This window comes from Actinia tenebrosa, unplaced genomic scaffold, assembly GCF_029948245.1.
Source record: "Actinia tenebrosa isolate PJP-AT-01 unplaced genomic scaffold, QUT_ActTen_1.0 PGA_scaffold0__85_contigs__length_37466705, whole genome shotgun sequence".
Taxonomy (NCBI): Eukaryota; Metazoa; Cnidaria; class Anthozoa; order Actiniaria; family Actiniidae; genus Actinia; species Actinia tenebrosa.
The window spans coordinates 24,582,975-24,598,169 of NW_028292569.1; the positions used below are offsets into that span (position 1 = coordinate 24,582,975).

A 15,195-nucleotide genomic window follows, 5' to 3' on the forward strand; every position below is an offset into this window, starting at 1 on the left:
TATAAAGTTCAGTAATATCTGGATATTTGGTACCATGTGGTAACACTCGCTAACAACGCCACAATAGAGCAGTTTTCGTATGACTGTGAAAAGCTCAGTGCCGTAAGCGTGACGTGCCGTGACCGTGATACTTTCTAGAATTTTAATTGGCTGATTTTTTTTTTTTTTTTTTTTTTTCACGCGCAAATACGATTGGTCTAAAAGTGCCGCGATCTTGGCGTGACCGTGTCCGCGCCGTGTTTATGCCGTGTTCCGGGTATTTGATTGGACGGAGAGTAAATTCTCGTGCAATGTGATTTGTCTGGCGTATGCCTTGCCGTGTCACGACCGTGTTCTTGCCGTGAACTTTTCACAGTCATACGACAACTGCACTAACTAAGTATAAACGTTTCAGTTTTCTCCAAATTCACCAGAAAGACTCGGCGAAAAAAGATTCAACTTAGCGGTACCTCCAGAAATGTTATCATTTTGTATTCACGGATCCCTGTGCTTTGTCAATAAGGCCTGGAACCCCAGTACTTTTTTGATGGGTTACCTGTGGTTTGGTCTAGTTGACTGCTACAAGAATTTTTGTTGTGTTAAAGTTTATATGTAAGCTTATTTATTAAGTCTTTTTGTGTTCCTATGATACTAGTATGAAGTCGTGGACCTAACGCAATAGCTCAGAGTGCTGGATATACTGTTTTCGTTGGATTCAAGGTGATTTCAACTTCATATTTGCCCGTCGCGTTGTTCATCAGCACATAGCCGACGTGTTATCATGCCTCTGCAACAAAAAATAATTTGTTTACCGGTTTTTATCGCATGTTTTTAGACAATAAGACTTTCTATTGGACATACGGAAACATATTTTTTGTTTTTGGTACGATTTACTTTAAAGAAAGAAATAATTTTGGTCGACTTTGTGCTCAAGATTGACGTTATTGCATTTGTTTACAAGCTGCTTTGTGTTGTAAGGTCGGAACGATTGCGTCAGACAAAACAAAATTCTTGCTACTGTAATACGGTGGAATTCTACATGGTTTAAAGTCAATATTGCTTAAAGAATCGAAGATAATTTAGATAATGAAGTCTGTATTTGAATACCTGAGCACACGTCGTCAGTCAACGGATGCAAAACTTTCAAGTCAAACTGTCACAGATCTCATAAGTCATAGAGTTCCTCTAACATGGAAGCCTTCAAATGTACCATTGGGAACGATTGATAAAGTCTTTGCTTCAAAATGGCTGGATGATAGACGAGTGATATGTGGTACCAAGTGCAACCAGGTATTAATTAAATAATCAATAGGTTTCATTTATGCTATACAGTACTTACCTGATGCAGCAAATTTGTTATGACTCCAAAAACTCCACAGTTCAAGCATACAGAGATGTTATTGGTACTGTGCAGGACCATTTCTTATTAGCTTAGCAATTAGTTCATATGTTGTAATTGGCTCAAATCTTATTATCGCTGTTGATGGTTTTCACAGCCACCATGTTGAATGAATTGAACAAAAGATCAGTCTCTTTTGTTATATCATCCAACATGGCTGCCGTGTCTTTAGTTATTTCACTCTCTTGGGAATGATTGAAAACCAGCAATTCACCACTGCGAGTATGGCAGTCAGGCGCAGTGTCAGTAACATTGAACTGAAAGCAAATGATTTTGTTAACTTCCATGTCATGTGTTGTGCCATTTGAAAGTCTGTCGTGCAAACAAATTTGGTTTTCAGGGGTAAAGTTCTAAAGCATAGTGGCTGGATGAATTGTCCATGGACAATGAAAAATCATTTCAATGTAATGGCATGTCATAATCTAGCATTTCTTTATACCTGTATATTCCTGTGCCTATACACTAGCTGTATCAGTCTACTTTGCAGCAATCCTTAGTGTTGTTCCAGGGAGGAGCTGGGACCATTACTAATGACAGCTGTGAAGGAGACTAACACTATATCTAAACAATTAGGTTATAATAAGAAAGACTGTGACACTTGAGTGATTTTAATTTTATGCTACAGTATGCCAGTACCAGTAACATTAAAGTGCCTATAACACAAAAAATACCAAAACTGCATGCTCTAAATGGATTCCTCTTAATACTAAATTTTGTAAAAACCCTGAACATGACTCCTGTTCAGGCTGTCATGAATGTCCACCACCTTGAAGACTTTGCAACTTACTCAGACAATCAACAGACTCATTATGATCCTGGGCTCAAACCATTTATTTTAATAAGTTCCATTAGTATAAATATTCAGGTGATTATAGAGAATTTCACGCGCTGATTGGTTGAAAACCTCGCACTATTACATGATAATCACCTCCAGCTATAATCCAAAATGGTGGCCAGCCGCTTTGTTGCTGTCACGAAGAAAAAATGTGTCTTCTATCTTCTCTTTTTTCTTCCTTTTTTTGAAAGAATCACCTGTGTATTTATGCTAAAACAATTATTCTCCTTAGGAATAATAACCTCAAATTCCTTTCAGTTATTATTCCTCGATATTCACTTCGCCTTCAGGGAATAATTGTTAATTATTCTTTGTTTTCTTGCCATATTCTCTAGCTGGTTGTAATAGATGTGGTAACCAAAGAAAGGGTGTTCATCCCTATGCTAGAAGGCAGTCCACATGCAACTCCACAGATGGTATCTGCAGGGGTCCATGATATTGCTCTGAATCAGTCTCAGACAATGTTAGCATCCAATGGAGAAAACCCTAACCACCTTGCTGTGTACAAACTGCCAACATTTGATCCTGTTTGTGTCGGAGAGGTAGGTATTTTTCCTCCTAAGTCTGTACACACCTTGTGGGGTATAGGCCATCAACAACATCTGAACACTACAGAACCCTGTCCTTCACCTTGTCCTCTAGCTGTTTCCAGTTATGCCCCAGCCTATCTAAGTCTTTCTGTAGATGTCTTCTCCAGATGTTTTTTTGCCCTTCCTCTATCTGTACAGTAGGATAGCACTATCCACCTTTCGTTCGTACAACTAGGCCCTGGTCATTAAATTTTGTCATTGTCTTTAACTTTGTTTTCAATCTTGAAGACACTCTCTTCATCAACTTCTCTCCCCATAATGTTTATAGACCCCTTGCAATAAAATGATAGACCCCTTGGAGTAAAATGATAGACCCCTTGGAGTAAAATGATAGACCCCTTGCAGCACGTCAGAATTCAGCTCAGTTTGGAGGCTATAACAATGGGTATCCAATTCTCAGGAGCTTGAAATTCTTTCGTTTTCTCCTCCAAATTGAACTGCTTTGACATCACATGCAAGGGGAACTATTAGTCCACTTTTAAGTTAAAACATGTTGTCATTGTTTTTGTTCAGGGACACAGTGACTGGGTATTTGCCACAGAATGGATTGATGATAGATTATTAGCTACAGGTAAAAACCATTCCATTAAACTAAGTTAGGGCTTATTTCACATGACTGTATTAAAGCCACTTAAGTGAAAACCACAGGGAAGGGGGAACAAGATTAAGGTTACCTCTCATACATGTATCTAACGTCTGTGGTTTGATTCCTGGGTCTTCCTTGCTCCTTGGTTCCAGGGATTTTTCTTGGGTTTTCTGTTTTCCCTCTCTGCAAAACCCAACAAAATTGAGTTACTGTAGATGTAGTTATAATACCCTAACCCTGACTTAGATTAGCCCATAGGTTATTTAAAGGTTGTATCTGTGAGTTAGCCATGCCCTCACTTAGATCAGCCCAGAGATTATTTCAGGGTTCGATCTGTGAGTTAGCTGTGCCCTGACTTATTTCAGACCAGAGGTTGTTTCAGGGTTCGATCTGTGAGTTAGCCGTGCCCTGACTTAGATCAGCCCAGAGGTCGTTTCAGGGTTGATCTGTGAGTTAGCCATGCCCTGACTTAGATCAGCCCAGAGATTGTTTCAGGGTTCGATCTGTGAGTTAGCCGTGCCCTGACTTAGATCAGCCCAGAGGTTGTTTCAGGGTTCAATCTGTGAGTTAGCCATGCGCTGACTTAGATCAGCCCAGAGTTTGTTTCAGGGTTCAATCTGTGAGTTAGCCATGCCCTGACTTAGATCAGTTCAGAGGTTGTTTCAGGGTCCATTACATTTGATGGGACTACTAATTCATATTAATTTTCACCCAGGTTCAAGAGATGGTACCATATCTATTTGGAATACCTATGGAGGTGAACCTGCCTATACAAGCAATAAACTTGTTGGAACTACGAATGGTAAAGAGAAGGCAAAGATTATGCCAGCATATGTGTCACCCAAGACAACACTGACTGGCACAGTAGAGGCTGATAGAATAAGAGACCTGGCTTATAATAGCAATACAGGGGTGAGTGGGACCTGGGGGTGGGTGAAATAGATGGCATGTACTCTTATGGTGCACTGTCTCTCAGTGATGTTAAGTTCATATATAGGTTGGGTTTGTTTGATGTGTTGTTTTCTCTTTGCCACTGTGGTTTTACGAGATCCGGTTATCCGTAGTCCAGTCCAATCCGACTATACACGGTTCTTGATTTTCCAAATTTAAAAACTCTCAAATTTAGATACATCAATTATATTCTAGAGATTGGGCATGTTTATACAATACATTAAGATTTAGCTGACTCTCTTAAAAGCTGAAAATTCAACAACCAAGAATAGTGAGATCAAAATCCAGTCAACCAATGCCCTACAGTCCCAATACCTATAGTAATAAACAATCATTGCATATGGTAGTGCATTATATCGGAAATTATCAATACCAAGGCCACATGATCTGCCAAAGCTGTAGCACATTTGAAAGATGAGGATCAAAATAACTTTCCTCTCCAACCCATAATAATTTACCACAGTGATCCCAGAATATGAATGAGATAAATATTTTGTTTCAGAATCTTGCTGCCTTATCTCCACATTCACTAGTCCATGTATGGGACATTGCTTCTGGGAAGCAACTCTCTTCATTTCCACTGCCTTTTTACTATGAGAATGTTTGCCTTGCTTTGGAGAAAGACAGGAGCCTCTATGCCATAGGGTCTCAATCACATGTTTCATTGGTAGACCTAAGATCTTATAAGATGGTGAAGAACATTAGAACCTATGACCCAGGAGCAGGTTGGTACACTTCCTCTGCTCTGCTTTACTACACTACACTACACTACACCACACCACACCACACCACACCACACCACACCACACCACACCACACCACACCACACCACACCACACCACACCACACCACACTATACTACACTACACTACAATACACTAAACTACACAACACTACACCACGCCACACTACACTACATCACACCATGCCACGCCATGCCACGCCAGGACACACCACACCATGCCAATTAGTCACACCACACCACACCACACTACACCACACCACATTACACCATACCACACCACGCTACGCTACTACTAAACTTCTATCTAACAGATAGATCTTATCCAGTGGATAAATTCATTGGATAACGGTATCGACCTACCACTGGATAAGTACTTATTTGCCGGATAGCCCTATTCACCCTTCATACATGTACAGCCGGGCCCAGTACTCTACTCTACTATACACTATTGTATTGTGCTATACTCTACACTACTTCTCTCACTCCACTTTTCTCCACACCACATTTCTCCACTCCACTCCTCTCCACATTACTCCACTCCACTCCTTACCACTCTACCAACCTCCACTCCACTCCACTCACCCCACTCCACTCCACTCCACCCCAATTTATTCATTGTCTAATGTTCAGTATTTTTTTCATTGTCAGGTGTGCGCTCAGTTAGTTTTCAAGATGTGCTGCTTACTATTGGTACAGGTCATGGTTCTGTCGTATTTTATGATTTAGTTGCTAATGGCTTTCTAGTAACTGACACCAAGGATGATCTCACCTTAAAGTCTGGAAAGGGTTGGTTGGTAAGTTACTCAGAAAAGATTTTATTGAAATATTTTTCCAATGGAAATCCAAGATCAGTGCTTGTGTAATGTTTTATCTAGATCTTCAGTGTTAGTTCTTCCTAAAACCATAACCAAAACTATAATAAAAAAAAGCATATTGAATGATAGATAGACTTGCTCCAAGTTTACCTCTCGGTGGACTTTGCGGAAGTCTAAATTATAGAAAATCTTCTAGCAAACTTGTTTTGCCTTTCTGTCGGCATTTCTTTTATTTTATTATTGACCATATCAAAAACACTTTTTCTAAGCTCTTTTTCTTTTTGACCTAAAGCGTTTAGATAACACTCTTTATGAGTACTTCACAGAAACAGAGGTGGACTGTTTTAGTAATGCTATCTATACCCACTGTTACGACCCCACGGGTACCAAACTATTTACAGCTGGCGGACCACTTGCTTTGGTATTATATGGGAATTATGCTGCTGTATGGGAATGATGGCTGGCCACGTGAGAAATGAAATGTGACCAAGTGACTAAATGTATCTACGTGATTGAGATGATCATGTGACTAATTATGACCACGTGACTAATTATGGCTACGTGGCTAATTATGACCACGTGACTAATTATGACCACGTGATGACTAATTATGATCACATGACTCATGTAACAATGTGGCCATCTTTTGGAAGTCGACTGAAACTAATTCGTAAAGTCGTGAAGAGTCGTCTTCAAAACAAGGCAAACTCATGAGGAGCCGCTTTGAGGAAATACGTACCAGTTTGCGGAGACAAACAGAGAAGTTTGAGCAATGAAGATAATTATATCAAGACAGAGAAAATAAGAGTGATGCTGATACATTATCACGTGTCAAGAACATGTCATACTCATCCTTCGTTTCTATGGAAGCAGAGGGGTTATAGATTGGATTATACAACACCAACCAACAACCTGTTAGAAAAAGCAACTGTTATCTAGAAATGAAAGCAGAGATAGATGATTTTAAAATTGAAACTGCTCTTTTAAAAAGGACAATGATTTGAATTTCAAAGAAAATCTTTCCAAAACTGAACTTTAGATAAATTGTATATAGAATTTTATTTTGTTCAAATTTTTCTAATTTTTATGCAGTTTTTGAGTAACATTTCACTCCAGCTATGTGGTTCAATATTTTAATATTTTATATTTATTATATTTCTTTGCCATAGGTTTTATACTGTTATTTACTTAAGATGGTACCTGTGTTTTTAAAAGGCTGTTGTTCCATTTCGTTTGTGTAACAGCTTTATTAATACATCTTGCAAATTTCTATATTTTTAGTTAATGATTTTGAAGTTGTAAGATAAAGATATGTTTGTCGCCAGGTTTTGACCACTTTATAGATAAGGAATCAGCACTATCTACACCTTGAAGGCAAAAAGGTAAAATATATCAACCTGTGAAAACGTTTAACTGTGTGAAAATTCAAGAGGCTTTTACTTCAAAGTAATCAAAAAACTCCAGACGGCATACCAAACATTTTTGTAAAGTGTCTGAATATAAAATGTACATGTTTCCCCAGTCGTACGAAATAGTTGAGAGTTTAATTAAAGTTGCGGACACACGGTGCAACATTGCACGCAACAAATTTGAATCGGGGTGGCACACGTTGCAACAAAATCACGCAGCATCGCTTGTCAGTCTGCTATGCTAAAATTGCTGCCATGCTGAAAGAAATTTGGTCAGCGGTTATAAATTTGTTGCAAGCTGATTGGCTGGAATTTTCAAAATGCTGCACGCAATGTTGCAGCCATGTTCACACGAAATTTGTTGCGCGCAATGTTGCAACTTCAGATTTGTTGCATGCAATGTTGCGTGCAACAAGTTTCAGGGGTAGACACACTGCAACAGTCCTGTTGCGTGCAATATTGCATGCAATGCTGCACCGTGTGTCCGTACCGTTAGAGTTTGTAAAGGTGCGACACACGTTGCAACAAAATCACGCAACATCGCTTGTCAGTCTGCTATGCTAAAATTGCTGCCATGCTGAAAGAAATTTGGTCAGCGGTTATAAATTTGGTGCACGCTTATTGGCTGGAAATTTCCAAATGTTGCACGTAACGTTTCCCCATGTGTCTTATGAGCGTATGTCTGTAAGCGTCGAGAATCTTAAATCAGTTTCAAAAAATCGAATTTCTTTTTATTGTACCAAAACAACCCTTTGGGTAAGTTGTTTTAGGAAATAATATCAAAATGTCCCAGCGCGCTTTTATTTTTGAGAAAATTGCAAAAGTTTGAAAAATCGATTAAAATGGGTAATTTTCCTAATTAATATGCAAAAATCGATGGCCATCTTTAAGGAGCTCTCAATAGATCAAAAAGAATCCAAATGAATTCATATTTCCCAGGTAGTCAAATCAACTCTATATCTTTAAGAATGGTTCAAGAATTTGTAATAAATTGCTTTTTAAATACGAGAAATCGGCCTTCTAAAACATGTTGTGTTTTTATGATCGAGCGGCAGTCAAATTATAGGTGAAATTCAGCCTCCAATATCGCTGCTGGTACCTAATAAATCGAAAGAACACTTACACAGCACGAAAGTACACATATTCTAGTTTATTTGTGCCAAGTTTTAGCTCCGACTATTAAAATGCCACCGCGTGAAGGAATTTCAACTTGTAGCGTTCAAACACGCTATACGGCTAATCAATTACACGGGTTGTTTATCTCTATAACACTAAATTGACTCAATATTTCTTTTTTTTGAATTTTTTTATTAAGATGGTTTGCCAAAAGTATAAACAGCATAACTAGAGAGTAAATACTCTTCAATCAAGTGGTTCTCTGTGTTAATCCACGATAACTGAGCGCAGCTTGAGCTTAAAACCATGTCACACAATCTAGGGTCAGGACAATGAGCACCCCGTCGTCGGTGGCTTTAGCTAGATTTCTTCCCCAATGCAAAAGATTTATCTCCTACTCTGAGATCCCAAATGCTCTATGAATTTAGCCGGTTTTTAAACTATTGAACCGGTTTTTGATGAATTATTACCATGAATGTCTTGAGAATAGCATGTAAACATTTAACGTCCTAGCGAGCTGTCAACGGCATTCTAAATAAACACATGAATTCTACCAAATCATTATCGTAACTTACCAGTTACCAAACCACCAAACTTTGATTACTTGGTCTGAACAGATATTGCAAGTTTCTTTAACTCCAAATATCATTAGGCGTTTTCCCTGTTTTAACGGATGGCAAGACTGTGGAGTGACAGTCGGAGCATGCTTTGTCACTACAAGTTGAATTAATTTTCCCAAAAAGTTAATCATTATCTATTATCGCTTAACACAACGCGCTAATATTAGCTTGGTCAGCCCGCTTTTGAGTTGTTTGGGTACGATGGCGCTCTGTGGATTTTCGGCTCTTATTGGATATAGTCCTTGCGGGACCAGTACAGACTATCCAGATCAAGTGCACTCTGTTGCTATATCTGACTGTCAAAAAGATATTTTCAGGCATCTGGAAATATTTGGCATTAGTGAAGATTCGTCCCTGGATAATGAAATGATGTTATTGTTGGCTCGTGCAGGTAATATAGTCTGCGTTTTATCAATTTTTCATCGTTGCCTGCCTTTTAATATGAATATCAGTTGATAAAAAATTGTCTTTAGGTATATTCTCACCCGATGATTCTCACAAAGCAATAACGATATGCCCAAAGCATCGAGCTGAATACGGAATTCGGTGGCGATGTCGCAAAGTTAGATGTTCCGTACCACACCCCCTGGCTGCTCACAAAACTTCTACGGTAAAAGCCACGAGGCGAATTAACACGAGACAATCCTCATTTATTCTGGGTAAAACAGGAGAACTTATTGCTGTTGGATCACGTAAGTTAAAAATCGATTTATTTTATCAGGCTAGAAGTACAAATGCTTCCATGCCGGGCATTGTGGTAAACGATTGTACTATTCTACTAGCAACGTCATAAATTATGAAATACATTGCTCGCATTGGGTGTTGATTCGCGTACTAAACGACCTATAAGCTAAGGCCAGTCAAATATGCAGCGGACCAATCGTAATATTTGAAATGAAAATTGCAGCAAATTCACAAGCGGAATTTGAGAAATTTAACTCGAAGTTAAATCGATATTCTTCTTCTTGGATTTAGCAATATGTAAGACGTGCAGCGCATATATAAAAAGCATTGCAGAAGAACCAGAAGAACAAGATGCATCCGTTATTGAATCTGAACAAGACACTGTGGAAGTGAGTATGATCTATTATGTGATCATCATCGGGGGAGGGGGGTCAGCCAAGGAGGTTAGCATTTTGAGTCGTATTAATATTTTTTCATGTGGTCACCAAAAATTAGAGTCAAAAGCATACGGCCGATTGGTTAAAACATCATTCGAATTCCTAATATTTTTAATTAGATCACTCAGAAGAGGGAAAAAGAAACAGCTGATGAGACTGGACTTATAGAGTCCCTCAATAAACTGCAGATTGAAGAAGTTACTATTTTCAGTACGGATACTGCGAGTACTGCGTCCACGCGAAGTGACGAAGCTACCTCTGCCATCAAAGCTTCAGACGAGACCTTTCTGAGCCCGGATACTGCGAGTACTAGTGCTTCCTCGTATAGTGATGAAGTGCGAAGCCAACCACTTCAACAACTGAACAAGTTTTTAGTAGCTTCAAAGATTCCACCCCTTCAAAGACGATGGTTAGACTGGAATGAGATCAGTGAAGTGACCAAACAACGCAATACAAAGAGGAGCGCTGAGATTGTAGCTGCTGTGCTCCAAACTGTTTCTCCTGACAACGCTGGACACCTCTGGCAAGCTCTGATATCATCCAGCACGACTAGTAAGCTCCTTGGTACTGATGAGCTAACAAAGGTAGACCACCGCTACCTAGAGGCCCTTGCAGAAACCTACAATAATGCGTCTAGCTGGGATACCCGCCGACAAATCCTCTCAATAATGGCTGGTTTAGCGAGCTCCAGTGTAACAAATTCATATATTCCTGGTCTTACCAAGTACCGTCCGTTACACTTCAGCAAACTTACATCGTCTTCAGCTTGGTAGAGGTGTACCAGTTCCTGTTCAAAAAGCATCACGTATCAAAGTAGATCCAAAGCAGCTCAGTCATTTCTTATCCTTTATTACTAGTCCGCATTTGGTCCAAGACCTCCCTTATGGCCAAAAACATCTTACTCTTTCCTCTGGTCAAGTCCTAGAAGTGCCTAATGTGATACGCACTATGATACCTCGTCGAATTGTGCTACAGTATGTTCGATTCTGCCAAGAGACAAATTTTCGTCCATTTAGCGAAAGTACAATGCATCGCATACTTTCTGAATGCAGTGCCTCAGTGAGAAAGTCTCTTCAAGGTCTTGATTACTTTTCTGCGGATGGTACAAGAGCGTTTGATGAACTGTTGGCATTAGTTCCCAAACTGATTGAATATGGTGCTGAGCGGGACTGGGGAATGAGAATGACAGATGCTCTGAAGGCAACTAAACTCTATTTAAAGGGAGATTATAAGGTAAACCCTTTGATTACAATTTAAAGTTAGAAAGAACAGCAATATTCGTAAACACAGTACATGCTAACTGAATGCTTGCGCCGAATTTTTTTTCTTATCGTAATTTTTATTTTCTCGTGCAGACAGTATAGTAAGACAAAACAGCTAAGCAGTAAATTTCATCAAAACACGTTTAGCTCTGTTTTGCCTTCGGCCCTCACTCCCAGTCTTCATAGCCCTTTTATTCATATTTATTTTATATTTTCAATGTGCGATTGGACTACTTAGTTGCCATTTGCACATCTCGAAAACATTTACTAACAGCTAATTAACTCAACTAACACAAGCGTGCTATCATTTTTGATAGTGGCAGTAAGTAAAGCTATAATGTCAATGATGGCCTGACAATTTCTATTATATATTCAATATTCTTTTTATAAAATTTTTGGCATTGACTACGTTTTTGAATGGAAATTGGTGTCCTTTTACATGTGTTGAAGTTTGACTGTTTTCTGACAGGTGCATCTGGCGAAAGCTGCGGAGGTAGCGGACCACTGTGTTGTATTCTCCCTCAGTGATGGTTGTGAGTCAGATTTTAGGAAGGCCTGTAGTCACAAACATGAGGATACATGTGGTCAATGTTTAGTGCTGGGGGAAACTTTGAAGGAAATTGAAAAATGCGCCAAAGCTTGCCAATATCCTTCCGATGATGAACGAGATGAAGCTCTCTATATCATACAGTCGGCAACGCTTGCCATCAAGTCATGGAAGTGTCACACACTCCGATCTTGGAATCAAGACCAAGCGCGTTTTGACACCCTGGAACTGATTGATCATCGAACGGTATTGATTGTCAATGACTGGGCGATGAAGTTCCTGCCACAGAGGTACAGGGAGTCGCAGTCTGACTGGTTTGGTAAGCGTGGTATCTCTTGGCACATATCTGTTGTGTACCGGCGACTTGATGACAAGCTACAGTGGCAGGGATTCGTTCATGTGATTCAATCGTGCAGCCAAGATAGCCCAGCTGTTGTTTCTATAATGCAGGATGTGCTTCGAACCTTGAAGCAAGAACACCCTGAAATCAGTAAGGCATACCTCCGTCAAGACAACGCTGGGTGTTATCATTCGGCCACAACGATCCTTTCATGTCCAGAAATATCACGATCTACTGGAGTAAAAATAGCCCGTCTTGATTTCAGTGATCCTCAGGGAGGTAAAGAAGCGGCAGATAGGTTGGCAGCAACATGCAAATCACACATTCGCGTGTATATTAATGAAGGAAATGATGTTGTTACCGCCAAACAACTAGAGAGTGCCCTCCTTTCCAATGGGGGAGTAAAGGGTGTTCGAGTCGTTTCACTGCAATCCATTGCTAACTCTCAAGAGACCACACAAAAGATACCAAACATAAGTAAGCTCAACAATTTTGAGTTTGTGTCTGGAGAGAAAATTAAAGTCTGGCGTGCTTATGGCATAGGCACTGGGAAAGTCCTCAGAATTGAAAAGTCCTCGACTACAGGTAAATGGATTACTGAGTTAGATTTCTTGCCATTTTCTGCCACTTAATTTTTTACCCTTTTCTTTCTGAGGCCAATCATAAATGGCTTAGCTCGTCTTTCTCACCAGGAGAATTCAAATATTTTATTCCCCAAGCCACTCGCAAGACCCAACCGGAGACGCTAACCGAACCCGGCGCTGAGCAGAATGTTGAGCCGGAAGATATGAGTACAGACCATACCTCCCAAGCACTCTTCTCTTGCCCACATGATGGTTGCATTCGTGTTTTTCAGAAGGTCGGGAATTTAGAAAGGCACTTGACTTCCGAAAAATGTACTAGGGCCCTCGAGAAGCATTCCCTTATGGATCTCGCAAAGATGGGATACAAGTGCGAGCTAGATGAGGGTGTTGGAGTAATACCAACTCTCCAAAGCAGCTCCAGTTCAAGGGGGGAAAACAAGCGTCACCCCTGTTAGTCAAGCTGAGCTCTCAGAGCAACGAAAAAGCCGTACCGCTTTAACAAAAACCAGAAATCATATCTTTCCGCAAAATTTCAAATTGGTCTGTCGACTGGGAGGAAAGCTAATGCTGAAGCTGTTGCTGTGGAGATGAGGCGTGCGCGTGGTCAAGATGGAGAGAGGCTCTTCAAAGTTCCAGAGTTTTTGAGTACTCAGCAAATCGCCTCCTATTTTTCACGCCTTGCGGCCAAGATCCGAAAGCAAACACCATCAGAGCTTGACCTTCACGCTGTCGAGGAAGAAGAGCATTTTGCAGCTGCCACATATAAAGCAATAGAATCCATCCATCTGCAGCATCCTATTGTCTTCGATCATTACAACGTTTGTGCCATGACTGAAGATAATACCTTAAAAAATCTAAAAGTTGGAATGTTGCAGCTCATATGTGAAAATCTTGGCCTTCAAGTCCCTAAACCTCCGATTCGTCGCAAAGCCCCTTATTTGGAACTACTCAAAGACGTGTTCAATAATTGTACCTGTCAACAATGAGTTTCATCGATAGCTTTTACAGTCAAACACATCCATGTATTCTTGTAAGGGTTAGTTTATCTGTGTTGAGCCGCTTGGAGCCAAGTTTATGGATATTCCAGATCCAGCACTTTAATTTTCGTTGTTCAATATAAAAAGAAGCGAAGAGTGGAGAGGAAAGGAGAGGAGAGGAGAGGAGAGAAGAGAAGAGAAGAGGAATAGAAAAAGAAAGAGAGAAAGAAAGAATAAAAACAACCGGAAAGACTGGAAAGAAAGAATTAAGAAAAAAGAATGAACGAATGAATAAATGACGTCAATTTTCACTTTTCTACAAAATAATTAAAAAATATTATACTTCGTTGCTGAGCGCGTGCTGCTTTTCAGCTAAATCATCTACGAAAATATGTTTTCTCAGGCGGTTTTTTACACTGTGCTCGTCAAAATTTATTATCTAAAGCAAATAGATCAGGCTTAGATTTCTTCCGTTATCATATAAAACACTCCTAAAGCTAAAGAATACGAAAAAAGCTATATTCATCATGTAGTGTCCTCCAGCTCTCGTGTAGTATTTCAAGTTATCCTATAAAAGAGAGTTATGTTTTAAATAAAAAGAGTCCTTGAATAATTGCTCAATCACAAAAAGGCTAGTATTGCAATTCTAATTGGAATAGTAAAAAATCATTAACGAAGTCTCAACATTTTAAGGAAAATAATGGTTGGGCTTGACTAAAGTTTTCAAATAGATATTAATTAACTTTTTTGGGAAAATTAATTCAACTTGTAGTGACAAAGCATGCTCCGACTGTCACTCCACAGTCTTGCCATCCGTTAAAACAGGGAAAACGCCTAATGATATTTGGAGTTAAAGAAACTTGCAATATCTGTTCAGACCAAGTAATCAAAGTTTGGTGGTTTGGTAACTGGTAAGTTACGATAATGATTTGGTAGAATTCATGTGTTTATTTAGAATGCCGTTGACAGCTCGCTAGGACGTTAAATGTTTACATGCTATTCTCAAGACATTCATGGTAATAATTCATCAAAAACCGGTTCAATAGTTTAAAAACCGGCTAAATTCATAGAGCATTTGGGATCTCAGAGTAGGAGATAAATCTTTTGCATTGGGGAAGAAATCTAGCTAAAGCCACCGACGACGGGGTGCTCTTGTCCTGACCCTAGATTGTGTGACATGGTTTTAAGCTCAAGCTGCGCTCAGTTATCGTGGATTAACACAGAGAACCACTTGATTGAAGAGTATTTACTCTCTAGTTATGCTGTTTATACTTTTGGCAAACCATCTTAATAAAAAAATTCAAAAAAAAGAAATATTG

At 39.5% G+C, this 15,195-nt stretch overlaps 1 protein-coding gene and 1 pseudogene across 1 annotated transcript; both read left to right on the forward strand.

Moving 5' to 3' along the window:
- Positions 1-542: 542 nt before the first annotated feature.
- LOC116300757 (DDB1- and CUL4-associated factor 12) lies at positions 543-8,321 on the forward strand. The gene is made up of 7 exons (XM_031709684.2): positions 543-1,269; positions 2,549-2,755; positions 3,317-3,374; positions 4,105-4,301; positions 4,843-5,065; positions 5,734-5,879; positions 6,193-8,321. The coding sequence occupies exons 1-7, from the start codon at positions 1,066-1,068 to the stop codon at positions 6,355-6,357; spliced, it is 1,200 nt and encodes a 399-aa protein (XP_031565544.1). The 5' UTR covers positions 543-1,065; the 3' UTR covers positions 6,358-8,321.
- Positions 8,322-9,246: 925 nt separating this feature from the next.
- Positions 9,247-14,503, forward strand: LOC116300750 (uncharacterized; annotated as a pseudogene).
- The last annotated feature ends 692 nt before the right edge of the window (positions 14,504-15,195 follow it).